This window comes from Oryx dammah, unplaced genomic scaffold (assembly GCF_014754425.2).
Source record: "Oryx dammah isolate SB20612 unplaced genomic scaffold, SCBI_Odam_1.1 HiC_scaffold_26, whole genome shotgun sequence".
Classification (NCBI taxonomy): Eukaryota; Metazoa; Chordata; class Mammalia; order Artiodactyla; family Bovidae; genus Oryx; species Oryx dammah.
In genome coordinates, this window is record NW_024070210.1 from 47,785,927 (window position 1) to 47,804,028 (window position 18,102).

The 18,102-nt window shown below is 38.0% G+C and overlaps 1 protein-coding gene across 4 annotated transcripts in view; it reads right to left on the reverse strand.

The window, feature by feature from the left end:
- Positions 1 to 18,102, reverse strand: part of DNAAF4 (dynein axonemal assembly factor 4) — a 68,342-nt gene that overhangs the window by 11,864 nt on the left and 38,376 nt on the right. For all 4 annotated transcript variants that reach the window (XM_040226579.1, XM_040226578.1, XM_040226577.1 and 1 more), the window contains exons 5-6: positions 8,217 to 8,362; positions 6,821 to 6,930 (exon numbers count right to left, since the gene is read on the reverse strand). In XM_040226579.1, coding sequence (XP_040082513.1) covers positions 6,821 to 6,930; positions 8,217 to 8,362 — 256 coding nt within the window. The remainder of the gene's footprint in view (positions 1 to 6,820; positions 6,931 to 8,216; positions 8,363 to 18,102) is intronic.

Genomic DNA, 18,102 nt, shown 5'->3' on the forward strand with positions numbered 1-18,102 from the left:
GCGTGGTCTGGTCACTCACCTAGATAGAGCCAGACATCTTGGAGTATAAGGTCAAGTGCACCTTAGGAAGCATTACTATGAACAAAGCTAGTGGAGGTGATGGAAATCCTGCTGAGCTATTTCAAATCCTAAAAGATGATGCTGTGAAAGTGCTGCACTCAATATGCCAGCAAATTTGGAAAACTCAGCAGTGGCTACAAGACTGGAAAAGGTCAGTTTTCATTTCAATCCCAAAGAAGGGCAATGCCAAAGAATGTTCAAACTACCATACAGTTGTGCTCATTTCATATCCTAGCAAGGTAATGCTCAAAATCCTTCAAGCTAGGCTTCAGCAGGATATGAACCAAGAAATTCCAGATGTAACGTTCCATCACTTCACAGCAAATAGAAGGGGAAAAAAAGGAAAACAGTGACCGACTTTATTTTCTCGGGCTCCAAACTCACTGTGGACAATTATTACATCCATGAAATTAAAAGATGCTTGCTCCTTTTAAGGAAAGGACAAAAGGAAGGAAAGCTATGACAAACCTAGATAGCATATTAAACAGCAGAGACATTACTTTGCCAACAAAGGTCCATCTAGTCAAAGTTATCGTTTTTCTGGTAGTCATGTACCGATGTGAGAGTTGTGCCATAAAGAAGGCTGATCACCGAAGAATTGTGGTGCTGGAGAAGATTCTTTATAGTCCCTTGGGCTCCAAGGAGATCAAATCAGTCAATGCTAAAGGAGATCAACCCTGAGTATTCATTGGAAGGACTTCTGCTGAAGCTGGAGTTCCAATACTTGGGCTACCTGATGTGAAGAGCTGACTCACTGGAAAAAACCCTGATGCTAGGAAAGACTGAGGGCAAGAGAAAAAGGGGTGACAGAGGATAAGATGGTTGGATAGCATCACCAGTTCAATGACATGAATTTGAGCAAACTCTGGGAGATAGTGGAAGACAGAGGAGCCTGGCATGCTGCAGTCCATGGGGTTGCAGTCAGACACAACTCACTGGGTAAACAATAACAACCTTAACTCAAATGACTTTTCCTTCTCTTTTGCTACCCACTCCAGGACCACCTCCTGAACCTGTCATCACCTGATCTGCACTACTTCAGTGATATCAAACTCTGGAATCCCAGTCACTGACTAGAACTTTCTATCCTGCAAACTATCTCCTCATCAATCTTCAACCTTACAGTGTCCTCTAATGTCTTAACTAACTGCTCCATTTTTCCTTAGTCCACTGGGTCACTATGACACCTCTTCCTTTCTAACCCAGCCTAGATTTCTATTTTTAAAAAATAGATTATTTTTTATTTTTTTGGCCATGTTGCACAGCATGTGGGATCTTAGTTCCTGGCCAGGGATCAAACCCAGTCCTCGTGCATTGGAAGCGCAGAATCTTAACCACTGGATTGCCTGGGAAGTCCCCCAGCCTAGACGTCATAGGTAGATATCTACATTATTTTTCCAATCTGGTCCTTTGTACTACTAGTCTTCTGTTGTACTTGTCCATCAAAATTCCAATCTTGGCTCAATGATCTACTCTTAAATCTGAAACAGTAAACACTATTTAGAAGATAAGTCATATAGCTGTCCTGAATAACATCTCCGTGAATTCATGCTCTCTAACCTAGTGGAGGCCTCAATAGTGCCCACTAAGCAATTTTTGTCAGAAACTTATCTCGTTTCACATTTGTCTTCACTTTCTTTCCTTCCACCTCAGAAAATCAGTTCAGTTCAGTTTAGTCGCTCAGTTCTGTCCGACTCTTTGTAACCCCATGGACTGCACATGCCAGGCCTCCCTGTCCATCACCAACTCCCAGAGTTTACTCAAACTCATGTCCATTGAGTCAGTGATGCCATCCAACCAGCTCGTCCTCTGTCGTCCCCTTCTCCTCCTGCCTTCAATCTTTCCCAGCACCAGGGTCTTTTCAAATCAGTCAGATCTTCACAGCAGGTGGCCAAAGTATTGGAGTTTCAGCCTCAGCATCAGTCCTTCCAATGAATATTCAAGACTGATTCCCTTTAGGATGGACTGGTACAGTCTAAGGGACTCTCAAGAGTCTTCCCCAGCACCACAGTTCAAAAGCATCAATTCTTCGGCAATCAGCTTTCTTTATATTCCAACTCTCACATCCATACACGACTACTGGAAAAACCACAGCTTTGACTAGACTGACCTTTGTTGGCAAAGTACTGCCTCTGCTTTTTAATATGCTGTCTAGGTTGGTCATAACTTTTCTTCTAAGGAGTAAGTGTCTTTTAATTTCATGGCTGCAGTCACCATCTGCAGTGATTTTTGAAGCCCAAAACAATAAAGTCTGACATTGTTTCCACTGTTTCTCCATCTATTTGCCGTGAAGTGATGGGACTGGATGCCATGATCCTTAGTTTTCTGAATGCTGACCTTAAGCCAACTTTTTTACTCTCCTCTTTCAGTTTCATCAAGAGGCTCTTTAGTTTCTTCACTTTCTGCCATAAGGGTGGTGTCATCTGCATATCTAAGGTTATTGATATTTTTCCCAGCAATCTTGATTCCACCTTGTGCTTCATCCAGTCCAGCACTTCTCTTCATATAAGTTAAATAAGCAGGGTGACAATATACAGCCTTGATGTACTCCTTTCCCAATTTGGAACCAGTCTGTTGTTCCATGTCCAGTTCGAACTGTTGCTTCCTGACCTGCATACAGATTTCTCAGGAGACAGATCAGGTAGTCTGGTATTCCTATCTCTTTCAGAATTTTCCACAGTTTATTGTGATCCACACAGTCAAAGGCTTTGGCATAGTCAATAAAGCAGAAGTAGATGTTTTTCTGGAACTCTTTTCCTTTTTTGATGATCCAATGGATGTTGGCAATTTGATCTCTGGTTCCTCTGCCTTTTCTAAATAGAGCTGGAACATCTGGAAGTTCATAGTTCACGTACTGTTAGAGCCTAGCATGGAGAATTTTGAGCATTAGTTTCCTAGCGTGTGAGATGAGTGTAATTGTGCGGTAGTTTCAGCATTCTTTGGCATTGCCTTTCTTTGAGATTAGAATGAAAACCTACCTTTTCCAGTCCTGTGGCCACTGCTGAGTTTTCCAAATTTGCTGGCATACTGAGTGCAGCACTTTCACAGCATCATCTTTTAGGATTTGAAATAGCTCAACTGGAATTCTATTACCTCCACTAGCTTTGTTCATAGTAGTGCTTCCTAAGGCCCACTTGACTTCACACTCCAGGATATCTGGCTCTAGGTGAGTGATCACACCATTGTGATTATCTGGGTCATGATCTCTTTTGTATAGTTCTTCTGTGTATTCTTGCCACCTCTTCTTAATATCTTCTGCTTCTGTTAGGTCCATACCATTTTTGTCCTTTATTGTGCCCATCTCTGCATGAAAAGTTCCTTTGGTATCTCTCATTTTCTTGAAGAGATCTCTAGTCTTTGCCATTCTATCTCTATTACAGCTTAATCTTCCAGTATTTTCTAGACCTCAGTAACCAATCCAGTAGGAGAGCTCATTCAGCTATGTGCACTTCAGCACTCTCAGGCCTCAAGGAAGAGCAATTCATAGCCACACCACTTGGGCTGTCTTCACTAAGGCTAAACAATCGGAACAAAAGGACAACAAGAATTTTATTCATCTGTGAGGGTTATACAACACTATCTGGAACAAAAGCTTTGTAATCATACTGACATGGGACTGAATCCTGGTTTTATTTATAAACCACCACTTTAGCCAAATTTCTCAACCTCTCTAGCCCTCTTTCTATATTTTAGAAATTTGGGGTAAAGATAATAATATACAACTAGCTATACTGTTAAAGGAATTAAAAAAGCTAGTTTGTGTAAAGTTGCTAGCTTTACGATAAATATTTGTTAAATGAGTGCAAAAGCAGTGGTTCCTAGCTAACTGCAGTAGTAAGGATTTAATGAAATTGTACGTGCAAGGCTCTGGTAACCTATCACAAGCTATGAACGTAATAACTGTGATTATGACAACGACAGCTTAAAGACAAGCAAATGCAATTAAAGAAATATCTAGACTGGATATATCTGAGGGGCAGGGAAGGCAGAAGGCCAGCAGACTGGGTAAAAACCAAGGGGAACTTTCATTTGATGTGCAGTGTAAATTTTTTTCAAAAGGTATATCTTTATTATAAAGTGTAAAAATGAACACAACTTTTAACGAAAGGAAAAGGAATAACAAAATCAACATAATCCATTCACCATCAGCCTTGACTGAGTTTTCCCCACTCTTCTTGAGGACATTTCAACCACTTCTTTTGTCTCATCTGCACATCTTTTTGAATCTTTTCTATTTGTAAAGAGGGCTTTGCTTCCCTGGTGGCTCAGATGGTAAAGAACCTGCCTGCAATGCAGGGTTGGGAAGACCCCCTGGAGAAGGGAATGATGAACCACTCCAGTATTCTTGTCTGGAGAACTTTTAGAGAAGAACAAGACCAAAAAAACTCTTAAAAGTTTCTATTCCGTCTGCTTCTGGGAGTATTTCTGTGTACTACTTTATTTTACCAGATCTTCAAATACTGGTGGATCACAGGGTTCTAGCCTTAGGCCACTACTCCCCTTTTATACCCTATTTTTAGATACCACTCCTACTCTTATAAATCAACTGCTGCATAAATGCTGATGACCTCCAAATCAATAACACAGGGCTGGACTGTCCTCTGGGTTTCAAACTTGCTGGACACTGTCAGCTTGACCAAAAGACATCTCTAACTCAACATATTCAAAACTGACCTTACCTACATTCCCTCCTAACTGGCCCTCTTTTAGTGTTCTCTAATTCAGTTGGTGGCATATAATCAATCCTTTAAACTAGAAACCCAGAAGATGTCCACAACTACTCCTCTACTCTTCAACAGTCACTCAGAAGTCCTCCCTATTTTATCTCCTGAATGTTTCTCTCATTGCCCTTGTCTTCTCCCCTCTACAGCAATGCCATTGTTCAAGACCTCCACCTTAGTTACTGGAACACATTTTCCTCCACCTTACAGAATAAAATTTCAGAATAATACAAGGCCACTGCCTATTCTTCTAGGTTCATGTGTTATTATTCTTAGCTTCAAATTTATGTTTTATCAAAAAGTAAGCTACCCATAGTTCCTGGCCTGTATGTCACTCTATTCTTGTCTCTGAACTTTTGCTCACACTGTATCCTCTGCCTAAAATGAACACCTTTCTCTCCCTTCCTCCTGAAACTCCTACCTATCTTTAAGAGGAACTCAGGTGCTATATTCTTTAGGAAGCTCTTCCTGAAACTACCTTCCTTCTTTTAAGGTTAAGCGCCCCTCTTGTGTACTCGCATTTTATCGTGTGCTTTCTAAGTACTGCACTTTCCATACAGTGTTGTAGTGTTTGTATATGTCTCTCTCCCTATTTCTGTAGTTCAGAGCCTAGCCTACAGCCTGACAAACCATAAATAATCAATAGATATTTATTTAATGGTTCAAAAGATTGACAGGAAGGGAGAGAAGAAGGAAGAGAAAGAGGAGAAGGGATTACTCTTGGGAGTAAGAGGAACAAACCTGTGAGCCTCAGGCTTCTGTTTAGAAAAACTGTCAACTCCAGCTCAACTCCACAGATCAATCTCTGGTGGTGTTTTAGATAAGAGAAAAGACCAGGAAAGAACAGGGAACAGATGAGACTAGGAAAACACAGATAGCCACATCCTAACTCCCCAAAACCTGTGAATACCTAAAATGGCTAGTTAGAAAGAACCTTGCAGATGTGATTAAGAATTTGAATGTAGGAGATTACCTGGATTATAAATACAAGGGTGTATATAAATGAAAGAGGGAAGCAGGGGAGCCAGAGTCAGAAAAGGAGATGTGACTACGGAAGCAAAGGCTAGAGTAATGCAACTGCTGGTTTGGGGCCATAAGCCAAGGAATGCGGATGGTCTCAAGGTTGGAAAACCCAAGGAAACAGATTTTCTCCTACAGTCTCCAGAAGGATTGCACTTGATACTTGATATTAGCCTAGTAAAACCCATTTTAGGCTCCTGCCCTCCAGAACTATAAGATAATAGATTAGTATTGTTTTAAGCCAATAAGTCAGTGGCAGTTTGTTATGGCAGTAACAGAAAAATAATACAAATATACAAAATAAGATTTAACAAATAATATCTACAATTGCCTTAAAATATGAACTCAAATTGCCACAGAATGTACCAGAATTCATTATTTTTGATAATTTTCTAAAATTTACAGTTACATATAAATAAATAAAAAGATTGTCTACACATAAAATGATAATTTATAGACAGATTTGATAATCTTTTATTAGAGGATAATTGCTTTATACTGTTGTGTTAGTTTCTGCTGTACAATGTAGTGAATCCACTATATGTGTGTGTATATATATATATCCCCTCTTTCTTGAACCTTCCACCCCACCACTCCATCCCACCCATCTAGGTCATGACAGCAACAAGCTAATCTGATAAGCTTTCAAAGATTGATATGACTAATCAAAGTAATTCTAGTTTTGAAGAGCCATGATTTTAAGGGAAGTATAAGCAAGGACTTATGTCAAACACTGAGTAATTTTAAAAGGGACTTTAATAAGCAGTCTAAAAGATGTTATATTTTTTCATTTCCATGACGTTTAAATACAAAAGCAAATAAAAATAAGAATCTCATTTAATTGTTATAGGATCTGACTTTTTAAACACAGAGGTGCTACCTACATAATTGGCATACTTACATTATTTCTTCCCAACAATCACATTCACACATATGTCAAGACATCTAGAAAATGTTATAAGTACTAATATATACATAGATTTATAATAAGTCTCATGGCCAGGGTGCAAACAACTTACTTTCCTTTGTCCTTCAACCATTCTGGGTTCTTTTCCTCTTCTTTTAAATCACAAAGTTCAGGAATATCAGTATTCATTGCTCTTCGTGCCTCTGCTTGTTTATGTAGCCACTGAAATGAGAATGAGCTTAATGAAGGGCACAAAGGTATTATTTTATTAACCATTCCTTTTAGATTTCCCATCTTCCTACATAACATGGAAATACTGTTTGTTATGCACTGAATAGTCTGTGTGCTCCAAAATTCGTATGGTGAAGCCCTAACCACCTATGTGATGGTATTTGGATCTATGGCCCTTGGGTGATAATTAAGTTTGGGTGAGGTCATGAAGATGAGGCCTCCAAGACAGGATTAGTATCCTTATAAGGGGAGAAAGAAACTAAAGGGCATGCTCTTTTCTACACCCCACCCCCATATCCTCTCAGCCTCCAGAACTGTGAGAAATAATTGTCTGTTCTTAGAGCCAGCGAGTCTATGTACTTTATAATAGTATTCTAAGCAGACTGATATAATATTTGATGATGGTGATTTTAAACTTCCAGCTTTTATACATTTTTAAGTTTTTTTTTTTTATTTTCACTAGCTGATTAAAATCAAATATATAACAATTTCCAGTTCAAACTTTGTCCAAATTTCTGGTAGTTCATGTGAATATTATTTTACTTTTCTTTATAATATATATGTATTTTTACATTATAAAAATATATAGATTATTTTTTAAATGATTATAATTTTATAGTTATAGAAATCCTTTTATAAATAATGAAATATAGAAATATATTGCTAACATTAAGAAAAAAGTTAATATTTATAAATTATCATTATATATTAAGAAATTTCAATTATTTTCACAACTTTTCAACTGACAGAGGTATCAGTTCATACCTTATAGTAAAAAATAAATAGATAAAAGCAAGTTCTTAGAATTCTTAGTGCTTATACAACTAAATACATGACATTCAAAATCCCAGAGCTCAAGAATTTATAAATGAAAGATATCAATGCCAAATGTCTTGATGTTACTAATTAATTGTAAGAATATAGTTGTAATAAATCTACAAATCTTTTCTTACCACAATACACACAGTCCCAAAGTTTACAAATCTATTATGGAAAATGATTTATTTAACAAAATAAAAGCACATGCAACAGATTATATTCTAGAATAAGCAACAACGCTAGTAAATCAATGTTTTCTCATCAGCATTCTGAAGCCAAAAAAAATAGATCCTGCAAAATGTATTTTTCTCGAAAAGAAATATTAAATTTTTTCATGAAGTAATATCTTTAGTGCAATGAATACTTTAAAAATTCAGATCCAGTAAGTTTCAATACATGAAGTAAAAAATTAAGTGTTCTCACTTGTGGTCACTGTAACTAACAGCAAGTATACCAACCTCCTCCTCCTCTGCTACTTGTGATTCCCGGAGAGCTGTCGGGAATACTCGAGGAGTAAAGCTGATTTTAATACTGCCAACAGAACGAGGAGCAGGAATATTGTCTTCCTTTAACTTCTCAAAAAATATATTTCCTGAATTTCTCCCTTCAAAAACAACATTAGCAACTAAGTTATTTATCTTTTATTTCCTAGTTAACAATCAAACAGACTTTAAGGCAATTACCCATTAAAGTTACTTTTAAAATCCTATACATATAATCCAAACATATTTTCTACAGGAAGCAATGTAAAATTCCTCATTGAAATTATGGAAGCTAATTATCTGTTCTTTAATCAATGACTTCAGCTACTTTTCTGGGGTTCTCTTTGTTAAACCACACAGTGTCTAACTTACATTCACTATAGAGGACAGCACTCTTATAACCTATGTCAACTCTACAAGAGGGTACCTAGGCAAAGTCATCACTTTCCATAAGCTCCTATAGCAGTATCTTCTATAGGCTTCCTGGTAATGACAAAAAAGATTTTCAGTTATTAGAGAAAGCTAATGGGAACAGGCAAAGAGTTATGATAAAAAGCTATACATCTGTACAAAGGCAGTTAGATATAATAATTGTTCAGTCAATATCAGAGAAGATATTAATCTATATGTTAGAATATAAAGTATGTAAGTAAAAGGAAGGAAAGGTGCTAAAAAATGAAAATATCAAAACTGATCAAATGATTTTCTACAAATATGACAGAGTTTATGTCTTTGATATAAAATGAACACATATAATTAAGATATAAAATTTCCACTTTAAAGAAAAACTGAAAAGGGCCTCAATTAACATTTCAAAGGAAGGAAAGAGGGGATAGGAAAGAAAGAATAGGGACTCAAACTAGAAAGTAACATCAACAAAAATTTAAACAAACAATTTCTACAGATGGTTGTGGCTGGGAATGTTATCATCCAGTATCTTATCAATTCTCCCCTCTTGAAGGATAGGTATAGTTATGTGCCAAACTGACACAACAGAATGTGAATACAAGCGATGTATACAATTTACAGATCATTTTACAGGTAAATCTACTTGCAGTGGACAACTTCTTTCTCCATTCCACTGGCTAAAAAACAATGCCAACTGCATTATCCACCTTGGACCCAGAGATGGAAGCCAAATAATGGTACAACAGATGTTAACCCACCAGCCTGGAAGGCCCTGTGGAACAAAGACATCAATCAGGCCTAGACTGATGACCGTTACATCATCATCTTATTTGATCTATGATTTTGTGTGCCGTGCTGTGCTTAGTCGCTCGGTTGTGTCCACTCTTTGTGATCCCAGGGACTGCGGCCTGCCAGGCTCCTCTGTCCAAGGGGATTCTCCAGGTAAGAATACTGGAGTAGGTTGCCACGTCCTCCAGGGGATCATCCCAATCGAGGGATCAAACCCAGGTCTCTCGCACTGCAGGCAGATTCTTTACCATCTGAGCCTCCAGGGAAGGCCAAGAATACTGGAGTGGGTAGCCTATTCTTTCTCCAGGGGATCATTCCAACCCATAAATTGGACGAGGGTCTCCTGCATTGCAGGCAGATTCTTTACCAACTGAGCTACCAGGGAGGCCCAATCTATGACTTTGGACCTCTTATTTCAGTAATTGGCTTGAACCTACCTAATACAATGTCCAAGAATTTTATACCCAGTATACTACTATTCACTTATGAAACTAGAAGACATTCCTAGATATTTAAAAACTAAGTAAATGCACCATCTAGCCATCTTTTCTGAGTAAATTACTCGCAGAAATGTACCAGAACGTGGAAAAATAAAATTAAGAACTCAGGAGTGGAAAACTTGAGGGTAAAAATGAAAAATGATAGCCTGCTGTTGTTGTTGAGTCACTAAGTCATGTCCAACTATTTGTGACCCAGGAACTGCAGCATACCAGGCTTCCCTGTCTTTCACTATCTCCCACAGTTTGCTCAAATTGACGTCCAACGTGTCAATGATGCCATCCAAACATCTCATCCTCTATTGTCCCCTTCTCCTCTTACCCTCAATCTTTCCCAGCACAGGGTTTTTCCAATGAGTCGGCTCTTTGCATCAGGTGGCCAAAGTATTGGAACTTCAGCTTCAGCATCAGTCCTTCCAGTGAATGAATATTCAGGGTTGATCTCCTTTAGGATTGACTGCTTTTATTTCCTTGATCTCCAAGGGACTCTCAAGAGTCTTCTCCAGCACCAAAACTCAAAAGTATCAATTCTTCACTGCTCAGCCTTCTTTATGGTCCAGCTCTCACATCAGTACATGACTACTGGAAAAATCATAGCTTTGACTATATAGACCTTTGTCAGCAAAGCGATATCTCTGTTTTTTAATATACTGTTTAGATTTGTCATTGCTTTCCTTCCAAGGAGCAAGCATCTTTTAAATTCATGGCTACAGTCACCATCCACAGTGATTTGGGAGCCCAGGAAAATAAAATCTGTCACTGCTTCTATTTTCCTCCTTCTATTTACTGTGAAGTGATGGGACCAGATGCCATGACCTTAGTTTTTTGAATGCTGAGTTTTAAGCCAGCTTTGTTACTCTCCTTCTTCACCCTCATCAAGAGGCTTCTTAGTTTCTCTTCACTTTCTGCCATTAGAGTGATATCATCTGCATATCTGAGGTTATTAATATTTCTCCCAGCACTCTTGATTTCAGCTTGTGATTCATCCAGCCCAGCATTCTGCATGATGTACCCTGCATAGAAGTTAAACAAGCAGGGTGACAATATACAGCCTTGACATACTCCTTTCCCAACGTGAAACAAATCAGTTGTTTCATGTCTCGTTCTAACAGTTGCTCCTTGATCTGCATACAGTTTTCTCTGGAGGCAGGTAAGGTGGTCTGGTATTCCCATATCTTTAAGAATTTTCCATAGTTTGTTGTGATCCACACAGTCAAGGGATTTAGTGTGGTCAATGAAGCAGAAGTAGATGTTTTCCGGGAATTCTCTTGCTCTATGATCCAATGAATGCTGGCAATTTGATCTCTTGTTCCTCTACCTTTTCAAAATCCAGTTTGTACATCTGGAATTTCTCAGTTCACATACTGCTCAAGCTTAGCTTGAAGGATTTTGCACATTACCTTGCTAGGATGTGAAATGAGCACAACCTATGGTAGTTTGAACATTCTTTGGCATTGCCTTTATTTGGGATTGAAATAGAAACTGACCTTTTCCAGTCCTGTGGTCACTGCTGAGTTTTCCAAATTTGCTGGTATGTTGGGTGCAGCACTTTCACAGCATCATATTTTAGGATCTGAAATACCTCAGCTGTAATTCCATCACCTCTGCTAGCTTTGTTCGTAGTAATGCTTCTTAAGGCCCACTTGACTTCACACTCCAGGATGTCTGGCTCTAGGTGAGTAATCACACCATCATGATTATCTGGGTCATGAAGATCTTCTTTGTATAGTTCTTCTGTGTATTCTTGCTACCTCTTCTTAATATCTTCTGCTTCTATTAGGTCCCTACCATTTCTGTCCTTTATTGTGCCCATCTTTGCATGGAATGTTCCCTTGGTATCTCTGATTTTTTTGAAGGATCTCTAGTCTTTCTTATTGTTTTCCTCTATTTCTTTGCACTGATCACTGAGGAAGGCTTTCTTACTCTCCTTGCTATTCTTTGAAACTCTGCATTCAGTTAGGTGTATCTTTCCCTTTCTCCTTTGCCTTTCACTTCTCTTCTTTTCTCAGCTATTTATAAGGCCTCCTCAGACAACCACTTTGCGTCCTTGCATTTATTTTCTTGGGGATGGTTTTGGTCACTGCGTCCTGCACAGTGTTATGAATCTCCACCTATAATTCTTCAGGCATTCTGTCTACCAGATATAATCCGTTGCATCTATTTGTCACCTCCACTGTATAATCATAAAGGATTTGATTTAGGCCATACCTGAATGGCCTCGCAGTTTTCCCTACTTTCTTCAATTAAAGCCTGAATTTTACAATCAGGAGCTCATGACTGGAGCCAGTCAGCTCCAGGTCTTGTTTTTGCTGAGTGTAGAGAGCTTCTCCACCTTCGGCTGCAGAGAATAAAATCAAACTGATTCCAGTACTGACCATCTAGGGATGTCCATGTATAGAGTCATTTCTTATGTTGTTGAAAGAGGGTGTTTGCCATGACCAGTGTGTTTTCTTGACGAAACTGTTAGCTTTGCCTTGCTTCATTTTGTATTACAAGGCCACACTTGCCTACACTCCATGAATTTCTTGACTTCCTACTTTTGCATTCCAATCCCTAATGATGAAAGGGACATCTTTTTACGGTGTTAGTTCTAGAAGGTCTTTATAAAACTATTCAACTTCAGCTTCTTCAGCATTTGTGGCTGGGGCATAGACTTGGATTACTGTGATGTTGAATGGTTTGCCATGGAAACAAACCAAGATCATTTCTGTTGTTTTTGAGATTGCACCCCAGTACTGCATATTAGATTTTTTTGTTGACCGTGAGGACTACTCCATTTCTTCTAAGGGATTCTTGCCCACAGTAGTAAGTATAATGGTCATCTGAATTAAATTCCCCCATTCCCATCCACTTTAGTTCACTGATTCCTAAGATGTCAATGTTCACTCCTGCCACCTTCTACTTGACCAGTTTCAATTTACCTTGATTCATGGGCCTAACATTCCAGGTTCCTATATAATACTGTTCTTTACAGCATCAGACTATACTTTTAATACCAGATACATCCACAACTAAGCATTGTTTCTGCTTTGGTCCAGCCTTTTTATACATTTGTAAATTTTAAAACAATTCTCCCTAATAATTGGAGAACAAAAAAATTATGATGGCTTACAAAATATTTGCAACCACATGACAATGAAAAAACAAGATGTCAAGACTTGATGAATGTATTAATGTACTATTTAAGAGAAAAAATTATACTTCATATGCATGAATGAAAAGATTCATAAATTAATGCAAACAAATTATATAAAAACCAGAGAAAACTCAAAGAAACTAGGAGTAGCCAAATAAAAATACACACAGGAATTAATGGAATAGAAAACAAACAATAAAAGAATCAACAACATTCAAAACTGCTTTTTGGAATAAACTAATGAAATTTGCAAAATGCTGAAATAAAATAGTATTAGGAACAAATATATATTTTTTCAGATTCTTTTACGTTATAGGTTACTACACATTGAATATAGTTCCTGTGCTATACAGCAGGTCCCTGTTTTTCTATTTAACAAATGCTGCTGGTAAATTGCTTCAGTGGTGTCTGACTTTTTGCAAACCCATGGAACATAGCCCTCCAGGATTCTCTGTCCATGGGACTCTCCAGGTGAGAATACTGGAGTGTGTATTTTACATATAGTAGTATGCATCTGTTAATCCCAAACTCCTCATTTCTTTCTCCCTCCACAAACCTTCACTAAAAAATTTTTAAATTATTTCTTACATGTAGAATCGACAACAAAAAATGGAACTCATAGTTACAGAGAGCAGATTGGTGGCTGTCAGAGATGGAGGTTGGGACATGGACAAAATGAGTGATGGTGATCAAAAAGTACAAACTTCTAGTTATAAAATAAACAAGTCCTAGAAATGAAATGCATAGCCTGGTGACTATAGTTAATACACTGTACTTTATATTTGAAAGTTGTTAAGAGAGTAAATTTTAGAAGTTCTCATAAGAAAAAATACTGTAACTATATGGTGCTGGACAGATTTACTAGATTTACTGTGGTGATCATTTCACAATATATACATGTATCAAAACATTATATTGTACACTTAAAACATAATAAGTCAGTTATGTCCAAATTAAAAAAAATATTTTTTAAAAAATTATTTCCTTTCCTGTTTCTCCCTTCTTTCTTCCTAATACTTCTATTATTTGAATGTTAGGACAATGTGGATGCATACTCTAGTTGTTTCATCTGCTCTATTTTATTTAATTACATTAATTTATCTGTTTATTTATTGTTATTTGGCTGCATCAGGTGTTAGTTGTGGCACCCAGGATCTGCATTGTGTTATGTGGGAGATTTCATTCTGGAGCATGGACTCTGCAGTTGCAGAGTGCAGACTCCAGAGCAGGTGGGCTTCAGCAGTTGCAGTGTGCAGGTTATCCAGTGGTGGTACACAGGCTCCAGCACATGTGGGCTCAGTAGCTGCAGTGCGCAGGCTTAGCTGCTCTGCAGCATGTGGGATCTTAGTTCCCCAACCAGGGATTGAACCCGTGTCCCATGCATTGCAAGACAGATTCTTTACCAGAGGACCACGAGAGAAGTTCTATCCTTTCTATTTTAAAATCTCTTTGTCATTTTGTTCTGTTTTCTGGGGAAAATTTACTATATTCCAACTATCTGACTGAACGCTTTATACATTTTAAATTTCCAAATGGATTTTTTTTGGAAAATTCTTTATTACAGCCTCTTGTTTTTGTTCAAGGGTTAAAGTATGTTTTCATCTCTCTGAGAACATTAATTATGGTTCTTTTTAAGTTTTCTTCCATTCCTACTTATTTCATACCTAGTTGTTTCAAGTTATATTTTTCTGTTTGGTTCTTGGCTATCTGTTCATATTAAAAATGCTAAGTATAAATATTTTGACTGGAAGTTCTGTGTACATGAATCTGAAGATTGTTGATGAATAAGCTTCAGCATGGTGAATTGGCTGGGCTATTAAAAATGACAAGGTTTTTGCAAGGTTTGGCTTCCCTGTAGAGGAACTGTTCAATCTGCATCCCAGGTACACTGGGCTCATATATGCATATGGCAAAGAGTATAGGACTTGAAGGGATCTCTTGAATCAGTATTTAGATTTTCATAATGCAGACTTTCACTCAATCTCTGTATTTTCAGAGCAGAATCTCACTGAGTCCTCAACTGTACAAAAAGGAAACCTCCGGCTGTCTGCTGTGGTAGGGGAGGAGAACGGGTAAGCAAACACACTTTCAACCAACCTTATTTTCTCCAGACTTACGCTTGCTCCTACCTTTAGAAGTATCTAGTTCTACGAAGTTGAAAATGGAAAAATCCACATGCTCTGAAGTCTCATCTTTCCCTCTACAATGCTTTTAGTAGCTTAGCAAATAAGATAGCTCAGCACCGCAAAATTAGTTCAATACAACAGGCTGATACTGGTAACTGACTTCAAGAGTTTATCCCTTTTATTTATTTATTTTTTAATTAATTTATTTATTTTTAATTTTTACTTTACAATTCTGTATTGGTTTTGGCATAGATTGACATGAATCCACCACAGGTGTACATGCATTCCCAAACATGAGCCCCCCTCCCACCCGAGCCCCCCTCCCACCCCCCTCCCCACAACATCTCTCTGGGTCATCTCCGCGCGTCAGCCCCAAGCGTGTCATATCCTGCATCAGACATAGACTGGCATTTCGATTCTTACATGATATTATACATGTTTCAATGCCATTCTCCCAAATCATCACATCCTCTCCCTCTCCCTCTGAGTCCAAAAGTCCGCTATACACATCTGTGTCTTTTTTGCTGTCCTGCATACAGGGTCATCATTGCCATCTTCCTAAATTCCATATATATGTGTTAGTATACTGTATTGGTGTTTTTCTTTCTGGCTCACTTCACTCTGTATAATCGGCTCCAGTTTCATCCATCTCATCAGAACTGATTCAAATGTATTCTTTTTAATGGCTGAGTAATACTCCATTGTGTATATGTACCACAGCTTTCTTATCCATTCATCTACTGATGGACATCTAGGTTGTTTCCATGTCCTGGCTATTATAAACAGTGCTGCAATGAACATTGGGGTACATGTGTCTCTTTCAATTCTGGTTTCCTCTGTGTGTATGCCCAACAGTGGGATTGCTGGGTCATAGGGCATTTCTATTTGCAATTTTTTAAGGAATCTCCACACTGTTCCCCATAGTGGCTGTACTAGTTTGCATTCCCACCAACAGTGTAGGAGGGTTCCCTTCTTTCCACATCCTCTCCAGCATTTATTGCTTGCAGATTTTTGGATCGCAGACATTCTGACTGGTGTGAAGTGGTACCTCATTGTGGTTTTGATTTGCATTTCTCTAATAATGAGTGATGTTGAGCATCTTTTCATGTGTTTGTTGGCCATCCATATGTCTTCTTTGGAGAAATGTCTATTTAGTTCTTTGGCCCATTTTTTGATTGGGTCGTTTATTTTTCTGGAATTGAGCTGCAGGAGTTGCTTGTATATTTTTGAGATTAGTTGTTTGTCAGTTGCTTCATTTGCTATTATTTTCTCCCATTCGGAAGGCTGTCTTTTCACTTTGCTTATGTTTTCCTTTGTTGTGCAGAAGCTTTTAATTTTAATTAGATCCCATTTGTTTATTTTTGCTTTTATTTCCAGAATTCTGGGAGGTGGATCATAGAGGATCCTGCTGTGGTTTATGTCGGAGAGTGTCTTGCCTATGTTCTCCTCTAAGAGTTTTATAGTTTCTGGTCTTACATTTAGGTCTTTAATCCATTTTGAGTTTATCTTTGTGTGCGGTGTTAGAAAGTGATCTAGTTTCATTCTTTTACAAGAGTTTATCCCTTTTAAACAAAGCTCTTCCTAACAAGACAAGGAAGTCCCCAAAGTCGGGTAACTAATTAATGTTCATTGATTTCACTTTCCCTTATAAAAACAGACATAAAGGCAAGGACCCTCAAATGAAACCACTTGGGGGATAGCCTCAGTATGCCTGGCCCTAAGCACTACTGTGGACTAATAAGAATTTGGGGAAATCATATACACTTTGATGCTTTTGTGCTTAAAAATAATAACCATTTTTTCCAATTTTATTGATAAATAATTCATGTACAATAACTGTACTTATTTTAAAGCATATTAAATGAGTTCTGATAGATGTACATACTCACGAAATCACAATCAAGACAGAAAATTTCTATCATCTCTAAGAGCCCCCTATATCTCTGTGCAATTCATTCCTTCCTTTTGCTCCTGGTCTCAGGCAACCACCAATGTGCCCTCTTGTCTTAATGCAGCAGTTAGGACCTCCAGTATAATGCTGAATGAAGCAGTAAAAACAGACATGTTTGCCTTACTCTTCAGCCTCAGGGGCAAAATATCCATTATTTCATCAGTAAATAGGGTATTTGCTATAGGTTTTTGTGTAGAAGGCCCTTACCAGATCAAGAAAGTTTCTAGTCCTAATTTTTTAAGCAATTTTTATTATAAATGGGTGTTGGATTTTGTCAAATGCCTATTTGTAATATTGAAATAATCACATTTTTCCTTTAGTTTAGTTAACTATACTGAATGATTTTCAAAGGCTAAATCAACCTTGCCTTCCATTAGCCATTTCCAGCAGTCAAAATTCTCTAGGATACGTGAATAACAAACACAGTTAAAGTGGTTTAATCATACATAGGTTTGTTTTTCTCACTTAACAAGTTTGAAGAAAGATACTCCAGCATGATTTATAAGCTCTCCAATGTTTTTAATGTCGCAAGCTCCTCCTTCTTCCCTGTTCCATCACTCTTAATGTATGACTTACCTCTTAATGATCTCAAGACGATAGCTAATTCATTTCCTGGCATAGATCTTCATCTTAGGTAGAAAAAGGAAAGAGGAAGCAAGCAAAAAGGAACGGGGGACACTTATCTTGGAAAAGTAATACCTTTCTATAAATCATTAGCACGTTTCTATTTCAAGAGTCAGAACTGTGTCACTTGGCTACATGTCATACATATGTACGACAAGTGACATACATGTGTCGAGGTACATACATATATACGTGTATGTGTGACATACATATACATACAGTTCAGTTCAGTCACTCAGTCGTGTCCGACTCTTTGCGACCCCATGATTCGCAGCACGCCAGGCCTCCCTGTTCATCACCATCTCCCGGAGTTCACTCAGACTCACGTCCA